At 41.3% G+C, this 20,958-nt stretch overlaps 1 protein-coding gene across 6 annotated transcripts in view; it reads right to left on the reverse strand.

Moving 5' to 3' along the window:
- Positions 1-20,958, reverse strand: part of Ttc17 (tetratricopeptide repeat domain 17) — a 123,542-nt gene that overhangs the window by 44,146 nt on the left and 58,438 nt on the right. For 4 of the 6 annotated variants that reach the window (XR_005973363.1, XM_041641319.1, XM_041641317.1 and 1 more), the window contains 2 exons: positions 10,265-10,435; positions 66-325 (listed from right to left, as the gene is read on the reverse strand). Coding sequence is in view for 5 of the 6 variants with exons in the window: in XM_041641319.1 (XP_041497253.1) it covers positions 66-325; positions 10,265-10,435 (431 nt within the window). In the remaining variant the exon portion in view is untranslated. The remainder of the gene's footprint in view (positions 1-65; positions 326-10,264; positions 10,436-20,958) is intronic. The other 2 variants (XM_041641320.1, XM_041641318.1) reach the window with 1 other exon arrangement.

The following is a 20,958-nucleotide window of genomic DNA, read 5'->3' on the forward strand; positions in this document are numbered from 1 at the left end:
GAACCGAGGTTCTTGTTCTTGCCTGACTGGGCCTTCTCCTCGGTTCCGAGCTGGCAAATTCTTACCCATTCTGTTGCTTCATCATCTTCACTTCTGCAGTCACCATAACAAGAGCTCTTGGCTACTCCATCCTGGGGGCCTTTCTTCAGTACCCGTATGCCCTGCAGGTCCAGACGCCGACCCTTCATTTCCAGTGTTCCCCCAAGGCCTTCTAGGGGCCAGGCCTGCTGAAACTCATCCACCAAAGCCAGTATCTCTTCTGACATCTTTGTTTCATCTGACTTCTCCACCTCGTCAGAACCATTGCTCTCCTCAACCACAGTGCCTGCAATTCAAGGGTTCGTATTGTCAATAATTTCATAGCGTTTACTCAAGTTCCAAGTGACTCAAACTTTGTTTCTACGGACATCTTGGCTCTGCTTAGCAGCTCAGCGATAATTCTTATAGAATACCACTCAGCATCTTCAGATATCACATCAGAGCACCATCTCTGCCATTTAGCCTTTGCCAAACCCTGCCGGAAAGCAAATGGCAGAAACCACAGGCAGGCAGGCAGGCAGGCAGGCAGGCAGGAATGGTGTCACTAGCGACAGGACAGCTGTGGTTCCCATGATTTGTTTTGAAATATCACTTGATCTCTATATAAAACATAGAAGGCAAAGATGATGTTTACTCTTATTTATTTAACGTGTAGGCCTTTTAAATTTTATTCAGTTACCATGAAACAGTTATATGTCCAGTCCACATTGCTTGCTTAGTTGTCTGAACAATGATTCAGTTAAAAACTACTCTAATTCTACACAGAGGCCATTTTCAATAATGGTTATCATAAAATAGGCATATGCTACCTTAATTTCTTTAAAACAGGTACTTATGTTGCTCAAGTGTTTAAGGGCTCCTACAGTGGCTTTCAGTGGAATTTGCTAACAAAAATTTTCTCTCAAGAATCTGGCATGTTTGTCTTATTTTCCTAAGAAACTTGCAACCTTTAAGTTCCATCCCATGCTTAGACTATGAGGATGCTCAGAAATGATTATTCTGAGTTTCTTAGCATATTTTCCTTTGCTAAATCGCTGACTACTCAATCTTTGCTCTTTATTCTGAATTAATCACCAGACCTTATATTGTGTTTTTCATAAATGTCATGTCTTATCCTTTCCAGAAGTGGATAGGGTACAGAAACAAAGAGCAAAATGCTTCCTTTTATAGTATGTCCCCACTGGTTAGCCTGAGAACATTGGCTTGACAGCCTTTTCCAGTTCTATTATTCCTTCAGCTGGCAATCCTAGCTTTTTCAGAGATTAAGAACATCGTGTTAACAGGCCAGTGTCAGGACTCTCACGTATACATGACCAGAGCTTTAGCCACAGAAGGCATGTTAGTCGTCTCCGGGGGTGGGGACGAGCGAGAGTGATGACCACAGCTGAAAACAACTTTGCACAAGGCCAGTGGTGTCGCCCTCTGTTTTGCTGGCACCTCTGCCCTCCTTCCAGTTTCTAGTGTGCAACATGGGCGAGCCTGAGGTCAAGCTGTGCTTCTTCCTTGAGAAATCTGGAGGTTCTATTTATGACCACATGACTACAAACCTTACTGCTGTCACTTAAGTAAGTTCCTCTTAGATTTCCTATGTCAACTGCTGCTTTCTACATTTTTTTACGATTATGATCCGTACTTTGAGAAAAGGATGTGGGTTTGCCAAAGCCCCTTCTTCAGGACATTGAAACAAAAGCAGCTGGTTGTTGTCTAGCTCATGGCCAGGAGTATAAATGCAGCCAACAAGGATTACGTTTAGGGTCTAGCTTGTTATATTCCTAATGTCCAACCCTGGGCCTGCACAAGAAGACCCCAGTAGCCGTGGAAGAGATGGGAGCACAGAGCAATCTCATCTCTGACGTGCTTGAGGTCCCGCTGTTGCTGTCTCGCCATGCCTGCAGACAGCTGGAGACTAAACTCATGGTCTCCTTTGTCAGGTGGTCACATAACAAAAACCTGCAGCTCAACCCATCTGAATGGCAAGCAACATAAAATTAAGCTTCATATTAGCCAGGAAAACAGCTGCAGAGAGTTGCCACTGGGAATCCTCAAAGCAATGTCCATGGAAGAGCTGTCTGGCATCTGACTAAGTTGTCAGAGTTGTCACTACTTGTTCGTTTTCTGATTTTCAGGTTCTTTTTCTTTCTCCTCCTATGGTTCCCAAATGATTCATTTTCCCCATTCCGAAACAAGACAGAGTCTTTGATAAATTTCATCCATGAAAACATATGGGTTTACAAAACGTGGCTTTGGCCAAAGGGAGACTACCAACTACTTTTTAACCGTTAGTCTGATTGCATAAGGAGGCTCTGTTAGTTGGTTTTTTTGTAAACTTAACAAAAGCTAAAGTTTTCTAGGAACCCTGGTTAAGAAAATGCAATGAGGAATACTGAGAACTCAAGAACAATGGCAATGGGTTTTTGATCCTACTGCACGTACTGGCTTTGTGGGAGCCTAGGCAGTTTGGATGCTCACCTTACTAGACCTGGATAGAAGTGGGCGGTCCTTGGACTTCCCACAGATCAGGGAACCCTGATTGCTCTTCGAGCAGATGAGGGAGGGGGACTTGATCGGGGGAGGGGGAGGGAAATGGGAGGCGGTGGTGGGGAGGAGGCAGAAATCCTTAATAAATAAATAAATTAAAAAAAAAAACAAAAAAACCCAAAATGCCTTTATCAGATTAGCCTAAAGGCAAGTGTGTGGCATATTTTCTTGATTAGGAATTGATGTGGGAGGGCCCAGCTAACTCAGTGAGGGTTGGTGCCACCCCTAAGAAGGCAGGCTGAGCAAGCCATAAAGAGCAAGCTAGTAAGCAGATCTTCTCTTTGGCTTCTACTTCAGTTCTTGGCATCAGGTTCCTGTGTTGACTTCCCTTCATGATGGACTGTGAACTGTAATGTAAAATAAGCTTTGCTTTTGGTTACAAGGCTTATCACAGCAATGGAAACCCCAACTAGGACACATGCTGTGGCTAGAAACTCTTTCTTTCATTACTGGCCATTATGTGAAAGCATCCATGCTGTTTACCTGCAAAATGTCTAAGTTTTCAAGGTTATTACTTCCCACTGCTTCAGTCATGTGTATATGGACACAGTTAGTATTATAGAAATACATAACTTAAACTTATCAGAGAGAGAGAGGAAGAGAGAGAGAGAGAGAGAGAGAGAGAGAGAGAGAGAGCGCATTTCATAATGGAAGCGAGTATTTGAGCGAAGAAAGGCCCTGGATTACTTCAGGCTTTTGCGGCTAGAATACAGTGAGCCACTCCAGAGGGTGTTTGAGCCAGGGTGACAGCAGTTCTTAGGGAACACTAAGCATATACACTGTTTATATTTACTCCTCTGATGGGTGGTTCACAAATGGGCTATACGTTGTGGGTGAGAGAAACCAGTGTTTATTTAGCTTTTCCTATGTATGTATCTATCTCTGCCATAAACTATTTTGATGGGAGCAAAAAACACATGAAGATTTTGACTCTGGAAAATTAAATATAACAATAACAAACTTAGAAACACAAAGCTATATATGTTTGGAACAATTAAAATTTTTTATAAGACAAAATTATCTGAATGCAATCACACAGTGCTTCCCAGAGAAAAGGTAGAGTTGCAGCAGGGTTTAGACAGAGAAACAGTCTGGGGGAAACTTTCTAAAAAGCATATGTGCATTGGCTCAGGTACTTACGGAACAAAGTAGATATGTATGCAGAAATAAGGAAGACATTCGAAAGTGCTACTACTTGCAAGTTGATTAGAACAAAGCATGTGGATAGGCAATCAGCAAAGGCAATTCAGAGAGAAGCTGTGACATTAATATTTTCTGGTGGAGTCTAGAAAAGGGGTTCCTACAGAAGGGATCACTTGTTCTTTAGGTAGAATAATAATAAAGTATGTGAAGGCCGTGAGGATGATGACAGCCCAGGTCTAGGAGTACTGAGTCAGTGGTGAAGGTGTGGGTGGCAAGAGACAAGAATGGACAGAAATGGGACTAGAAAGGCATTTCATGAAACAGAGGAAGTTGACTTTGGGACTGCAAAGAGAACTTTGGAAGAAAAATAGGGTGAGCTTAAAGATGGTTTTGAAGTCTCATGTGAAATAGTAGGCTTCTATGAGTGGATGTCAGCTTCCAACCTGAGTATGAAAACGGAATACTGTCTACAGAAGTGGAGTTAGGAGAGAGTTAGGATTTAATGCAGTTATCAGATAGCTCATATAAACATGTCTTCTGGTGCAGAGCAGTGTGACGAGGGCTGGGATATCATAACCCATGGAGCTTAGAGACTAGACTAGAATGGAAAGAAGCAGTGATCTGCAGACACTGGCCAGGTAGAGCACTGTCGTGCACAAATGTCGGATAGAGCTGGAAATACAGCCTTTTTGTATGGTGACAGGTCTGGACTGTGGAGGAATCTCAGATTTTAAATAACGCTGGAAGCAGCAGGAGTAACTCTAGGCTTGCAGCCCGTGGGGCAGATGGTGTGATATAAACTGAAACAGAGACTGACACCCACGCCTCCAGTTTCCCTTCATCTCCTTTAGCAGGCGCTATTTTCATATGGGAAATGGAGGATAAATATTGTGACGCCGGAGAGAACACGAGCACCCACAGTGAGGGTCACATGGGTTCACAGTGGGTTTCAGTCATGTTAGGGATTCTGTCAAGAGTCACAGAGAGTAGGGGTGCTAAGAATGCAAATTATCATATGTGCCCCAATTTAAATGAAAACAGCTCAGTGTGATTTCTCAATGTTTCAAAAACACATGGACATTCAGGCTTAAGTCTGAGGCCTTTAGTGTAAGAGATTCCAAAGGAGACTATGCTAATAGAGTCTTGGTGACACAATGCTGAGATTGGTAGCTGACACACAACTCAGAAACAACCAGCTGAACAAATGCTTTGCTAGGAAAGCTGTGAAAACTCTCAGTGAGAGCATTTTAAGGATGGTGAGACCTGGAGCGAAGAACTGGAAGGAAATGAGCACACTGGACTGATGTGGAGAGTGAGAGGGCAGGACAGTAACAGGAAACAAGACCACTGTGTTCCAGCTCAGTGTTAGAAAGGTTTAAATCAATGAACAATGGAATGGATCATCAAAGTAGAGATGGGAGGTCCAGATGCCCAGGGCAGGCACAGAACCAGTGGATGACTTGCTGCTAGGGGCACTATTGGGAGGGAAAGAAACATCAGAACGGGAAAAAAAGAATGTGATTATCTTTTTTTGGCGGGGGTGAGGAGGTAAGAAATGCATTTATAGTTTCAGAAGAGCAGCTTTGAGAGCATTTTAAGGAGCAAAGGTTAGAAAGATGTGAATAGATTCACAAAAAGTACAGGCACAGTAAACAGCCTAAAGGCAAGACCTTCAGGTCTGACTTAAAACACCCCCTCTATGGTCTGTTTGAAGCCAGGCTCTGTCATGCCATTCAGTCTGGCCTTGAGCTTGCTATACATCCTGAACTGGCCTCAAGCTCATTGATCCTTTTTGCCTCTGCTTTCCAAGTACTGGGATTCCAAGTGAGAATCACGAAGGGCAGTGGAGAATACTCACTTTTAATGATACCAAACACAGGACACAGACTAACTTGGTTTCAAATTAGGATGTAACCAGTTAGGGCCCTGGGCAATACTGTCTGGTGCTCCAGTATCCTCCTTGATTGTAAGTCAGGTTGCAAAGCTGAAGGTCTGCTGGGGAACTTATGTCACAAGCACTGGTGTAAACCATAAGGATGCTAATCAGAAAGCAGGGCCTAGAGTTAAGCACTCACACCAAGGTGGGCAGGGAGGTTTGATGTGTTCTGAGCAGAGAAACAAAAACAAAAAACAAAGCAGTGGTGCTCTTTCTTCTTCTGTGTGAGTCAGTACAGCAGGAGCAACAACTCAGAGGACAATCTAGGAAAGCCAATGGGAATCTTCCCTAGGGGGCTCTGTTACCAATATGAGGGCTCCTTCAACTAACAGGTGCTCCTATGCGTTAAGGACTTGGCTCAGGGAGGTGACCTGCTCAAGCTTTAACACCCAGTGGTGGTGGAAGTAGGTCATGATACCACTGTCTCTGTACAGCATCTACATCTTCCTTCTCTAGTGGTGGCTTGCCACTGAGGACCTGTGGACCAGGGAAACAGGTACTGAGCAGTGATCTGAAAATGTCAATCAGTGGCATCATCTTCACTATCAGCAAAGTGAAATTTTTAAGAAAGGACACATGAGTAAAGTTCTTTCTTCTCTAGGGAAATGTGTGTTGGTGGATAAGGTGTCTGGATGTACATTTTTGATCAGGACTGACTTACCAACTAAAAATGATGTTCTCACCCATCAAACCTCTATTTCTGAAGTCCACTAATAATGAGACCACATGCATCATGAGGCTAAATATAATTTTAGATATGCCACTTTCTGACAATTTGAGGGAGTTATCTAACTTTCCTGAGCCCTAATTGGCTATCTATACAGTGGGCTTAAGGATATCTGTTTCACAAGTTAGTGATGCACAATCCCGTGTAAGTTACAAAATGCCACCAAAAGGCAGGAATTACCATTACGGTTAACAGTCACCAGAGAGGACCTAACTATTTGTATTTCTTTAAATTTTCCCCCAAAACTAGACTTCTCAAAATGCCTTTAATGTTTATGTTTGGCTGTGTCCATGAAAACACACTATCATATGCTTGCGGTAAAAAGGAGGACTTGTTACAACTCAGCAAAGAAAGCCTACTGATAAAAACATGTGGACTGTTCTCTTGTGGACATGTTATTGGTACCCAGAAGATAAGACAAAGAACTCCAGGTGATTGACACACGGCCAAGAAAAGTGAGTGCCTAAAAGTGTTCACTCCTCACACTGAGCAGAATCATCAGAGACAAAAGGAATCCGCCTCAGTAAGTCTGCATGACGCTGAAGGGGCTCGAGAAATTCCCTGCCCCAGTCAGGGTAAGTATGGCTCATCCTAAGCATGGGGGCTGAATAGAAACACATGGAGAACATGGAATTGAAGATACAGAAATGTTGAGCAGGTGATTGCTGACTCAGGCAATGATGTGTTATACAAAAGAGAGATGGTGCAAAATTGTGGTTGGGTTTTACTCTAAATTGTCCTAGAGAAAAACAGTGATTAATGTAGTAGTCATAAATATCCTAGATACTAGAGAGTTGTAATGGAATAGGGACCATTTCTATAAATGGGTGAAATACTCTAGCATGACTCAGTGTCCTTTCTGATGACTGTAAGCCCAAGGATCTCAGGATGTTCAGGGAACTGTGTGGGTGTAATGGTGTCAAAAAAGACACGAGATGGCTAGGCTCCAGAGAGGAGTCATCCTGACTAAATGAGCAAACCCACTGTCCAGTTTAAGGATTAATTCCTGTGAGTTGGTAAGGGAGATTTAGTTTCCTTAAAGTCTAATACTTTCTAATAGAATTGATTATTTCTCTAAATCAATAAGGGTGAAGGTCACAGTGGGCAGAAAAGACACAATCGTTCCCACCAGTGGTGGTCTCCCTGAGGACTTACTTGCTTCTTTTATACAGGAGCTTTTAAATGTTTAATAGTAGGAGAAAAGATTTTGTATTAGTATCTACTTTAGACATTTTATTTATTTATTTGTGTATGTGTACACATGTGTGCATGCATATGTCTGGAGATGAAATGATACCGTGTGGGGGTCAGTACTCTCACTATATCCTGTGGATTTTGGGAATAGACTCAGATCATCACACATACCTACCACTGTATATATTGCTACTTGCTAAATATTAATTCAACCTACATAAGACAAATACCATGTTCAATTAACAAATATAAGATTTCACAGGTCATGGCATGTAGAAAGACTGGGCACTGAAGAGAAGGCCTGGTAGAGTGCTCATGCAGAAAATCTCAGTTCAGTTCTAAGACCCATGTCCAATGGATGACAACCATCTGTTACGCCGGCTCAGAGGATCTGACATTCCTTTTGGCTTCTGTGGGCATCTGCATGTATGTGCACATATCCACACACAAGTAATTAAAAAATAGTAAAAATATATTTATTTTTTTAATCCCCAAATATATTTATTTTTATTACCCAACTGTATGCTGGGCATTGTGGGGCAGACCTTTAATTCCAGCACTTGATTAGCAGACAGGTGAATCTCTATGAGTTCAAGTCCAGTCTGATCTACATAGAGAGTTCAAGGACACAGTTAGGGCTCTGGAGTGAAAGACCCTGACTCTAGAAGAACAAACAAACAAAAACGATGGGGCTGGAGAGTTAGAGCAGCTGTTGAGAGTACTTGGTGCTTTTGCAGAGGACCTAGGTTCAGTTCCCAGCACCCACGTGGCCCACAATCTTCTGTAATTCCAGTTTAAGGAGATTCAGAGTACTTTTCTGACCTCCAGGGGTACCAGGCATGCATGCGATGCTCATAAATTCATGCGGGCCAACACTTAACACATAAAACAATAAGTAAAAATGAATATTAACAGCTGGGTCGATGGCCTCGCAGTTAAGGACACTTGGGCTCCTCTACAGCATCTGTGTTTGCTTCCTAACTTCCATGGCAGCTAACTAACAAGCCTCTGTAACCCCAGGGATTCTGATGACCTCTTCAGGCTTCCACGGGCATTGCATGCATGTGGTGTAACAGACATACATGTAGGCAAAACACCTACACACATAAAATAAGTAAATCTAAAACAAAGAGTTAATGAAAGCTCATAACCTGATGGAAGCCAAGACACACAAACAAATTTCAATATATAAAATGTGTTTTGTAAAATGTAAAATAAAGATAGCAGATGGAGTTTCTTAAATGTTTGAAAACCTTTGTGAATGTTTCACAGAGGAGGCAACACTGGAAATGTATAGGATCTATCTTTCTTCCTCCCACCCTCCCTCCCTTTTTGAGATAGTCTCACACATACCAGGCTGGCCTTGAATTCCCTATGTAGCTGATATGTGACCCTCCACACCCAGCTCATGCAGTACTGGGAACAAACCCAGGACTTTGTACTTGCCAGGAAAGCATTACCATTTGAGCTACATGCCCAGGTCAGCAAAGCATTGGCAGAGGTCAGTATAAGTCTGTGTGAAGGATATGGAGGCTCAAAAGAGGCCTGAGAGAGGAATGGGCATTGTACTTCCTGCTAAGGTATAGTTACAAAAGGAATGGAGGCCAAGCTGCCTAATGGCCCACACTAGTTTAGATTCTTCTGAATCATAATAGAGAGTTCCTGAGAAATTTAGGCTTAGGAAACTTACCTGATTAGAAGTATATTTAAGAAACAACTCAAAAAAAAAAAAAGAAAGAAACAACTCTTGGGGCCCACCATGAATCCATAACAATGAACTTTGTTGGTCTTCTCTACACACACACACACACACACACACACACACACACACACACTATATATATATATACACACACACACATATATATATACACACACACATATATATATATACACACATATATATTTCTAATTCTATATAGACATGTATGCACACACAGAGAGATAGCGCATATTCGAAGTAAAAGATAAAAGGTATAGTTAGGAAAACAGATTAAGAGGAAGGGCAGAAAGTGAAGATGGGCTGAGTCAGTTAGTAGCAGGGAGAGTAGATGAAGAAATGAGAGCTTCAATAGGTCTTAGAGACTGAGGAGATAAAGGGGACCTGGGTGGGTTGAACTGCAATCACAGGATAGGATATCGAATTAAACACTTCAGTTCAAATGCCGACCCTATTCATCAAGAGAAAGAGCCTACAAAAATTAGCTGGAGCTGTGGAGAAGCCTTAAGCCAAGCACAGCCTGGGAGTCACTGGTGTACTCATAGGAATCTGTACCACCGAAGGCAAGACACTGCATGGGCAGGAAGAAGAGCAAGGCCAGGATACAGGTGTGCTGCTGACACAGGACAGAGTATGTGAGGAAAGTGGGAGAGCATCTGAGGACAGGCCAGGGTCAAGAGCAAAGGATGCCAGAAGCCGGAGATGTTCCTCTCAGCAGTGACTCACTGCACAGACTGAGAGCATCGAAAGAAAGAGGCACATGCATGAATCAAGTCTGTTCTAGCAAAAGAGGGACGGAAAAGGAAGAAAGCGTGTGAAGAGTGCTTCCCCGTCATTTGGAGCCACTCTCCTGACTCTCTGAGTGTCACAAGAAGGATACAAACTCTTGAGAGGAGAGAGGAGTGTAAGCCTGATGTCTGGGAGTTGATTTTCCCACAGAAGCATAGCTCAGGTCAAATCAACTTACTTTCAAGTCTAAGGGCATCTGAGCCCCTCCCTGAGTTCTCAACAGAAAGCACAGGGTCCTCCTCTGCTCCTTGCTTAGAGGGCTCTTCTTCAGCAGCATCCAGTGACTGTGGGTTGCCAAAATATTTCTGTTTGTCATGGCTGTTGTCCAGGGCTTTCTCATGACAATGACCTCAATGACAAGAGATACAGATACACACATTAGAAACATCTCTCACATTGCCTCATAATGTAAGGTCCCGAAACATCAAGAGCAAAAGGTGACAATGAAGACAGTGCAGAAAGCAGTACATAGGCGTATGCATGTGACCCATGACTTTTACTGAAATTCAAGTTTTGGCTGCTATGGTATTGTAAGAATCAAGTATTTCGGTGAAAAGCTGGTAGGCAACAAAGTTCAAGCCTCAAGATCTTGTTTTTATTCATCACTGTAAAATATCCCCTTGAAGCTAAAGACACTATAAAAAGCAGTGGTGGCACATACCTTTAATCCCAGCACTCGGGAGGCAGAGGCAGGCAGATATCTGTGAGTTCAAGGCCAGCCTGGTCTACAAGAGCTAGTTCCAGGACAGGCTCCAAAACTACAGAGAAACCCTGTCTTGAAAAACCAAAAAAAGTGAGGAATATAGAGCCTGGATATGTCTGAGAATAATGGATTACAGAAAAATATACTAGTCTTTCATATAGCTCATATGAGTCATACCAAAAGGTGAGAAATGACTTAAGTTATATGCATTAAAACCCAAGGAATTAAAGGAGAACGATAGCAGCAATCCCACATTAAGACTGCAGTGTGAAAAGGTTGCTTGATTTCCTTTCAGACAGCATGTTCCGGCTGCCTGGGTAAAGATGTTCTAAGAACAAGTTAAATCTTGAATGAGCCCCTGGCACTTTTTGCTACTTTCATCATTCACACAGTGGGACTGATCTCACTACAGTTGTGCTGGGAGTCAAAGGATTTGGCCCTATCAGGAATATCTGTTGACACTCCCAGGACTGAGTTCCACCTGATGGTCTGGGCCAGAGAATACTATGTCTGCTGTGCTGAGACATCTCTCCTTTGTCACTGTTTGTCTCAGATGGTCTGGCTCACTGAATGGGATCTTTCCTCCTCCTTTCTGCTCTCTGTATACTGTCACTGAAGATACAATCACTGGAAGGCCACAGATTTCTTAGTAGAGACAACCATTTGGTTAAGAACATGTAAGTAATTTCTTTCCTATACCAGGACATTTAAGTGTGACTGCAGACTGAGGGAGTCACTTTCCAAAGGAATTCTTCTCACATACAGCAAAGATACTGCCAAAGCTGAGGATTCGGTTTCAAGAGTTCTTGCTTTTCAGAAATTACAAGCAGCTTGGGAAGACAGCAAATACAAGGCAAACAATGCTGAGGCGGCACGTGTGCCAAGTAAGTCCTTCCAAGAAAGCACTCTGGGGGCATAACTTCAACTCTGAAGCATCCAATAAGCCTACAGAGGGTGCTGCAAGGAAAGGTGCCAATATTTATGGTGTGCTTTGTGTTTCTTTTTTTTAAATCCTTCTCCTTAACCCTTATAAAAATTGTTAAATATCTTTGTTTTAGACACAAGGAGACTGATTCTTAGTGAAAATAATAATAATTCAAACTAAGTTAAATGGTAACTGGAATCTGAGTTGGCCCTGTCACCCTTTACTCAGAAGTCCTCCGAACAGAGAGGATGGAAGCCTGCCGGCACCATAGGTAAAGAGCAGACGTGTGTCTAGGAGGCAATGGGGAACACAAACTGACAGACACAGTGTGCATACACATGTGTCCACACAGGGCTGATGGAATGGGAGCCACGAGCAATGGGAGCTGCAGTCTCCCGCTACATTCCACCGGGGGACAGAGGGTCCTGATCTGTGCCCGCCTGTGCTTCACCAGTTGGTGCGAACAACGAAACACAGAGAACTAAGCTCAACAACGCTGAAATAAAACAACATGGACAGCTCTCCACACTCAACTGACTTGAATGTACACTTCTTAGAGACAGTTCTTGATTGGGATATAAATAAGAAGGGCTGTTAAAAGCAGAGAGGAAATACTGATGCTAAGGACTGATTACATCACTTTTCCCCTGATGCAGGCTGTGTAAACTGTAATAGTATCAAAGCATAGGCCGGTGCTGTTTTCTGATGCGATCTGTCACATCACCTTGCTTCTCTTCTCTTTCCCTTTTCCTACTGAAAAAAAAAAAAATTCATCATTTAAAATGTCTCAGAGGAACCTGTAAGGTATGATCTTCAAAAGCCCTCAAAGCTAAAATTGGTTTTCCTGAATAGCCTCACACCTGGACCCTCTCGGGAAGCAACATCTGTGAAGCTGACGAATGTCTTGTCCTCCAAATCACAAACCCAGGCCAGTAGCTCTCAGAGGGAAACAGAAAAGGAGAGGGAAGGAAGAACAGGCAGCTATTCTGTATGAGGCATTTCTTAGCAATACAAGGCATCGGAACAGCCCAGTGAAAACTAAATGCTTTAAATATTAAGAAATGAAGAAATGGCTCAGTGCTTAGGAATACATACTTATCTTGCGTAGAATCTGAGTTCATTTCCCAGCACCCATGTCCAGTGACTTCACAACCACCCATAACTCCAGCTCCAGGGGAATTAAGGTCTCTGGCTTCCACGGGGTACCAGCACTACCCACACAGAGACACAACATATGCATAATTTAAAAAAAATCTTCAAAAATGAGAACTATTAATGCTAACTTTTTTACATCAAAAGTTAAAAACAGACTGGTTTTGAGTCAACTGTGATCTGTCTAAGTAGCTGGGTTACTGGTAAGTTAAGTTGCCTAACTTTAAAACTACATCTCCAGCCGTCTGGGTGTGGTAAGGGAGTGTTAGTGAAATACTTTAGAAAGAGCTAAAGTCTCTGTTCTCTAGACCACAGTACACTTTTGCTCCAACTCAGAGCAGAACTGACAAGCCTTGAAACATGTTACTTAATTTCCTGATAGATTATATTCTTATTAAAGATAAGAAAGTATTGGATCTATACCAGAAAACAACACTCAAAATAGATGGGTAGGCTGAAGCAGGAGGATTTGAAGCCAGCATGAGATACATAGTTAGACTCTGATGAGACAGACAGACAGATAGGCATGCATGCATGCATCAAAAGTAACAACAGCATTTTCTATACACAACATCTACCCTGAACTTATGTAGAAGATACCCTATATGGCTTAGGCTACCCTTGAGACATATGCCATAATTTTTAACAAAGACCTCATGATTTAAATGAAATGCTTTAGTTAACAAGGTCCCAAGTGAAAGACAAACATTCTTCTATGCATAACACTCAGGACTTGCTTACAAAGCGTTTTCATCTAAATCAATTCTATCTCCTTGTTGCAATCCCAGCTAAGCAGGAAACTCCAAGAAGGGCTCTTTTGCTTTGGGAACTGCTGTAGGAGCTTCAGCAATTCAACCCTTCTTCTCTGTGTGGAGTGTCTGTTGTATACTAGGGTTATTAATACTTCTTTGTGTGGAGTGTCTGCTGTATACCAGGGTTACTAATACTGACCTAGGTTATGAGGGTGTTGTGGAAAAAAGAACTAGCTAATACTCTTTGTCAAAATGTAAGTAATTTGAGGGAAAAAAGATATAACTGATTTGTGGATAGATTTTTTTTCAGAGTAAATTAAGATCTTGGGAGCTCCTGTCATTTCTAAAGTTAGACAAACCTTTTTTCTTCTCATTAATTCTGTTTACCAAATTCCTAGAAGATTATGTTCCACTTCCTAACAAGAGTTATCACTTACATGATAAATCTTAGGGAGTATGGTATTCCACACACATAACTCCAGCATCAGAAACGCTGAGGCATGAGCACCAACAATGAGGCCAGCAAAGTTATGGAGCAAGATTCTGGAACTCTTAGCCAAGTGACTCTAGCTGGTGTCACAGATAAGATGGTTTGGTGCTTTTGGCATGATTTTAGTCAGGGGTACAAAAAGAACCAGACTTCCTGGGGCTAGAGAAATGGCTTAGCGGTTAAGAGCACTGACTGCTCTTCCAGAGGGCTGGGGTTCAATTCCCAGCACCCACATGGCAGCTCACAACTGTCTGAAAATCCAGTTCCAGGGGATCTGACGACTTCACACCAATGCACATAAAGATAAATAAATCATAAAAAAATTTAAAAGGAAAAGAAAAGAGGATATTCAATATTAAACAACAACAACAACAAAAAAAGAACCAGACTTCCTGAGTACAAATTCTGTCTCTAGAATCATCAGTATTCTAAAGCAGGGGGTTACTTTTATTATCTTTGTGTATCAGATCTCTCAACTGTAAATTATTTTATAATTAAAAATAGTAGGCCTTCACTCATTCATTGTGAATTAAATATAAAGAGTGAGACCATTGTGAGCATGGGATAAGCTGCTGTTGTTATTAGTGTTGGTCCCTTGAAAAGTCACAAAGGAAAAAGAAGTTCTCTGGTATGACCATTCTTTAAAACAAGGCCTTTTAGTTTTAGCCATTGAATAATCTTAAGAGATGACCAACTGGAAGTTACTGAGGTACAGGCATAACTTCAGAGAATTCGTATATGTTCACATGTATGTGCATTTCTGTGCACGTGTATGCATGTATATGTTTGTGCATTGTGTGTGTGTGTGTCTGTGGTGTGTGCGTGCATCTGTTTGCATGCATGTATATGCATGCATGCCTGTGTTTATGGGATGCTAGAAGTAGAGATCCTATCAGTCTTTGAAGAGAAACAGCAACCAATTCAGCTCCAACTGCCATCATTTCTGAGTCCCAAGGCATCTGTTAGAAGTTAGCCTCACAGTAGCCCCACAGAAGAACCCTTACTGGCAACAGAGAGTTTTGAGTCAGGAATGACAGTCCTGTGTATGCCTTCCCCTTTTAAAGATCAAGATGGACACTCCATGCTAGAAAATCAAATTCCACCTTAGTCAAAGCCTTAGCGCGCAAATTTGAACAAATCAACAATCTATTTTTGACAAGTTTCTTTCTTTATTTGAACCAAAGAGATAAGTTCTTGTATGCAGAGACTCTTGGGGAAACAACAATTAATGAAACCACTGCTGAAGTAAGAATTTAGAACACCTTGAATTATGGGTAACATGAAGTGGTTGCTAAGGACTGGAGCTGAGAGACTGATGAAGGTGCTTCACCTCCTTTGCCCTATGCTGTCTTCTATTTGGGGAAAACAAAAGAAATGATTTTAACAGCAGGAATGCTTCCTTGTATTTCTCATTCAGCAATTAAAGCCCAATGAAATTCTTTGCAAGAAGTTTAAAGTAATGGCTATATGCAGACCGACCTTATAAGTGCATTGCCAGGAAGAAAGAAGCTATCTTTAACACTTGAAATCGGCAATCACTGACTGGTGTACACTGGGATTCCCTCCTGGTAAGGGGAATGAGTCAGAAGATAGGGAGGGAAGAAAGAAAGAAAAAAGAAGTAAAACACATGACTGTGTGTCCCTCATATTATAAATTCTGGAGTTGAATTCTATCCCAAGGGAAGGGGAGGGTTTATCTGGTGTTGAACCGATCTCTATTGTCATAGAGTAGAAAACAAGAAACTGAATGTAAATTTGGCTTATCGATCCTGCCACATGGCCTTTCCTGAGATGACCAAGCTAGGAAGCAAAGTCAGGTTTGGTGGAGACAGAATCACAACACAGCTTTAGAAACTACTTCAGTGAGAAATCCATGCTCTGCCTTTAGGAATGTGAAGGAGCAGATCATCCCCAGCAGCACTCACTCATTAGAATCTTAAAGAAGTTTACTATGAGAGGATTTTACATTCAGAAACTATGAGGAAAAGTTAACCACTATCCATAGCCATTACCATTTTTAATTTTAATGTGGCATTCTTTAACTTGGAGAAATTTTCTTCAAATTAGGATAATGAGGAACTAAGCTCAACTGAATTCCTCAGGATTCCTAACTAATTCACAGATACTAATACTGAATCTGAGTCCAAAGAGATATTTGCTTGTAATGTATATTACAAGGTTGGGAGAATATCTGTTAGCTTCTCATGGACAAGTGAGACAAGACTCTTCTTTATTATCTATCTTCCTCCCGCGGCAGGAGCTGCAGACTTTAAAAAGCTCTCACTGACACATGCATATGAGAGATTCTGGGTAAATACAGACCAAACAATTCAGCTACTTGTTACCATTGCTTTACAAAGGTGTTCTGAATACTGAAACCCCAAGGATCATCAGCTACTAAAGCAGTCCAGTAAGGACACCAACACAGGAGGAACAGAAGAAATGATGGGCATGAAGGTGAAAAAGCTTAGTTTTTGCTCTTGAGAAGGTTAGGAAATTGCAGCACAGTGATTAGTTATAATATGACTTACAATTAGTAGACCAGGAGCCAGGCACAGTGGTACATACTTTTAATCCCAGCACTTGGGGGAGGGAGGGAGGGAGGTAAATCTCTGTAAGATCAAAGTCAACCTGGTCTACAAAGCAAATTCCAGGCCAGTCAGGGCTACATAGTGAGGCACTAACTCAGAAAATAATAAAACCAAACCAAACCAAACAGAATAGGGGACCATATACGTCAGAAGGCAGAGTGGGCCTTCAAAACTGGTTATGTTGATTTGTGGGATGAGGATGCAAAGTTGTGGGGGAGGAGTTACTGAAAATATGTGTAAACACACAAAACTGGGAAGTCAGTGTGGACATATATGTGTGCATACACATGTTAAGGAAAGTAGACTACATACAATGTATTCATTATATATCAGAATTTGATTCAATTTGTAAACTTTGTAAAAAGCAGACATGAAAATATAGAAACTGATAACATGATTGCTCCGCGGTGTGGTTAAGGGAAGGTTTTTAGTATAGATCTGAGGGAGAGACTAGCTAGAGGCATCTGGAAGAGTTCAGGGCAGAGATAAAAAGAAGTAGACTGAATATGGCCAGCAGACTGGGCCTGGCCACAGGAGAAGCAGAGGAGAGTGTGGGGAGGAGGGAGATAAAGACAAGAGAGTAGGTAAAAGAGAGACCAAGGGAGTGCATAGCTGAAATAGCAGGGTTATAAGGAGAATGAGAAGCTGAGGGTAGGGAAGCTCCTGAGGTGGAGGAAGTTTAGGGCAGTGGGGGTTGGGAGAATGAAGAAGAACTGAGGAGAGTCAGCATAGACTCTTGAAATAGAACAGGGAAGGGACTCACCATCAAAAGTATCTGCTGGGAGCAGGCTTGCTCTTTCTCTTAGAGCGAGGCTGTGATGCTAGGAAAAGACTGTTAGATTTAAAGCTAAATGGGCTTTACTTATCTGTGTTTAATAAACTGTCTTGAATCTCTTGAGTTTAGTAATTGTAAGGACAGCATCTCAAACAAGAACCAGAGACTTAGGAATTCTCTAACTGCTCAGGCCTTGGGTCCAGTGACTTCTCATAGGATTCAGATGTGAGCATCAGGAATTCTTAGCTTTGCTATGCATAGTGAGTGTATCTAAACAAAGTTTAATAGAATTAATTTTTAATCTTTAATTATATTTTTTATAATGTACATGTGTGTTTGTGCATGCAGAGAGCTTGTGTAGGGGTTAGACTTTTGGGAGTCTATTTTTTTCCTTCCACCATATAGGTTCAGGTGAAAAAACTCAGGTCATATGGTTTGATAGCATGTGCCTTTACCACTAGGTCACCTCTTTGTCCCCACTAAATTTTAAACAGCTGATGTGGGATTCCCCTCTGTATGCTGTAATTACCATTAATGAATAAAGAAACTGATTTGGACCTATAGCAGGGCAGAACTTAGCTAGGCTGAAAACTAAACGGAATGCTGGAAGAAAGAAGGGTGGAGTCAGAGAGAAGCCATATAGCCCTGCTGGAGACAGATGCCGGAACTTTAGCTGGTAAGCCACAGCCATGTGGCAATACACAGATGAATAGAAATGGGTTAAATTAAGATATAAGTTAACCAATAAGAAGCCAGAGATAATGGGCCAAGTAGTGATTTGAATAATATAGTTTCTGTGTGTTTATTTTGGGGCTGAGCGACTGGGAAACAATAAGTGGCTTCCTCCAACAAATTGGCACCCAACATGGGGAACGATATCCACATTAAAAAACCTGAGAAAGCTTAAAAAGGAATTCTGGACACAAAAGAACAGAGTTAAGCATGGCTTTTGGTAGCCACAATTTTTTTTTTCTAGTTGGGCTTGCAGTGAGCAAGGTGCCACAGGGCGCAATACTGCGAGACTTAGAATATTGTATACATAATAAATAAATAAATATTAAAAAAAAGTGGTGGCTTCCTGGTTCAGCAGCACAAATTGCTCTGGCTCTTTCGGGAGGTCTGGGAAATGAGCATTTAAATGGGTTTTGTGAACAGAGTACGATAACTTGCTTAATGGCAACATACACTGGCTGTGTGCCTGAAAATGGGGCAATGTACATGGCTCTTGGAGGCAGCAAACAGTTCCACTCTGCCATGCTGGACTGGGCGGGGCAAGCAGGCAGTGCCGTATTTGACCTAGCTATGCCACAGCTTAAGTTTTTAAGAAGCGCTTAGCACCTTAAAAAGTGCTCCTGGACAGTAAAGGATTACAGATACACAATAAAGACAAATTCAGATAAAAAAGATCTTTAAATAAGACACAGTATGTTAAAAAATGTATATAGGCTTGGGAGAGAAAAGAAAAAGAGTATAGTTATAAAAAGAAGTAAATGGTTTTGAAAAAATAAAACAAAGTCTTTAAAGAGACAGAATACAGACAGTCATAGATTAAAAGAAGTGAAAAAAATAAACCATGTAAAGATGGAATATACACAGAGAGTCTGAATTATGTATATTATTGTGTTTTCTTTGAATTTTTTGACTGCAGAGAGACATTTGATTCTGGGGACTGTTAAGCTAAGCCAACATATATATTTTAAAGGTATTTTGATTTCAAAATATGGCTCTAAGGGTATGCTGCTTTGGTAAAGAGGTTTTTCTTTTGTTTCCACAGAGGATGAGAACCTGTGGATTGCTTTCAGACTAACATGATTTGATAGACCAAGAGCCCCTGAAAGGTCACCTTGAATACCCCTCAAAAAATTACTTTGCTCAATAACAGCAGGAAGTAGTCTGGAGAAAAACTACACCCATATTCCCAAATATTGTTTATAAATGTTTGTTTACATTTAAAGGGGGATATGCTATAGAGATTTGCACTGGCCTGGATCCTGGTTTATTGATACAAATTTAAGGTCAATTTTGTTATACTGTGTGTGTGTATATATATATATATATATATATATATATATATATGCTCTTGATTAAGGTATTGTGCAGCTCATTTAAAAATGTAATGTATAATTAAGAAATATAGGTAAATAGAAAGTCATCTATAATAGTCAAGCTTGTCGCCATGTTAGTTAGATTTTCTAGATGTTCAGATAGATAGGTATTCTTCAAACCTTTCAAAGACTACAGAATATGGCATTTAAAATGTTTAATAACTTAGGGTTTTTCATGACAATGAGACACATCTGCTCCTGGCAGCATCAAGCTACTTCAAGAGAAAGATGGGCATCAAAGAGGCTCCTTAAGGAGTTGGCTAGCCATCTGGGCAAGAAACTGTTCTTGCCTGGACTGCTTGATGAACTGGACATGTAGGATCCACAAAGAAATGACTGCTGAACTTGCCTAAGGGTGAGACGATCCTTTGGGGTTCCTGCTTCATGAAAGAGTCTGCTACTGCTAATGTAGGCAGAACTGTCTTTGAAATTTCCTGCTTCATGGAAAGGTCTGCTGGATACTATGGGCCTGTGGGCTAAAGATAGATGCTCCAATGGTACAGAAGAACTTTGGGTGACTGTCCAGGCAGCAAGATGTCTCTGTCAGTTCTAGAGTTTTGCAAGTTGCTTACAATGCACTTCCTGTTTACTTAGGTAATATTATATACTTCTGGAGTCTTTGATGGAGTTGAAGAAGTTATATAGTTTTCCTTAGCTATGATAAAAGATAAAGTAGATATAAATATTGTAACTGTGATTCTTGCTTGATACCTGTTTTGTTATATGTAATTTTATTATGTTAAAGTTAAAACCTTCCTGTTTTTATTTAAACAGAAAAGGGGAGGTGATGTGGGATTTCCCTCAGTATGCTATGATTACCATTAATGAATAAAGAAACTGCTTTGGACCTATAGCAGGGCAGAACTTAAGTTAGGCTGAAAACTAAATGGAATGCTGGGAGAATAATATAGTTTCTGTGTATTTATTTTGGGGCTGAGTGGCTGGGAACCAATAAGCGCTTCCTCCAACAAACAGACACTCAAGTTATTCTATAATAGAGTGTTTAGAGCACAGTCCTGTAGACTTCAGTGACAGAGTTCTTCACTTCCTTCACTGCAGATCCCACTTGCAAGTGTTTTGGATTTGGAGGTGGGGAAGATAGGCTTTGGGGCACGTCTACCTACTTGGGTACCAACAGCCAATGAGTATCCTTACTGGGTTTGCAGTGTCTTACTTCCACTCCGTTATCTACTGTCCTATTCAGGAAGCACAAAGGCTGAGCATCAGCACTGACAGAGAAGGTACACATATCCAAACCTACACAGACAGGAGCACCCACAGGGCATATTCCTTTGTCATCTGTATTTGAAAATCTTATCCATTTCTTTTCCTAACAGACTCAATGTTTTATTCCCATCAGACCATAGAACTCAGTAGAT

This window comes from Microtus oregoni, unplaced genomic scaffold (assembly GCF_018167655.1).
Source record: "Microtus oregoni isolate MIOR12 unplaced genomic scaffold, Mior012 000068F_ref0000429, whole genome shotgun sequence".
Taxonomy (NCBI): Eukaryota; Metazoa; Chordata; class Mammalia; order Rodentia; family Cricetidae; genus Microtus; species Microtus oregoni.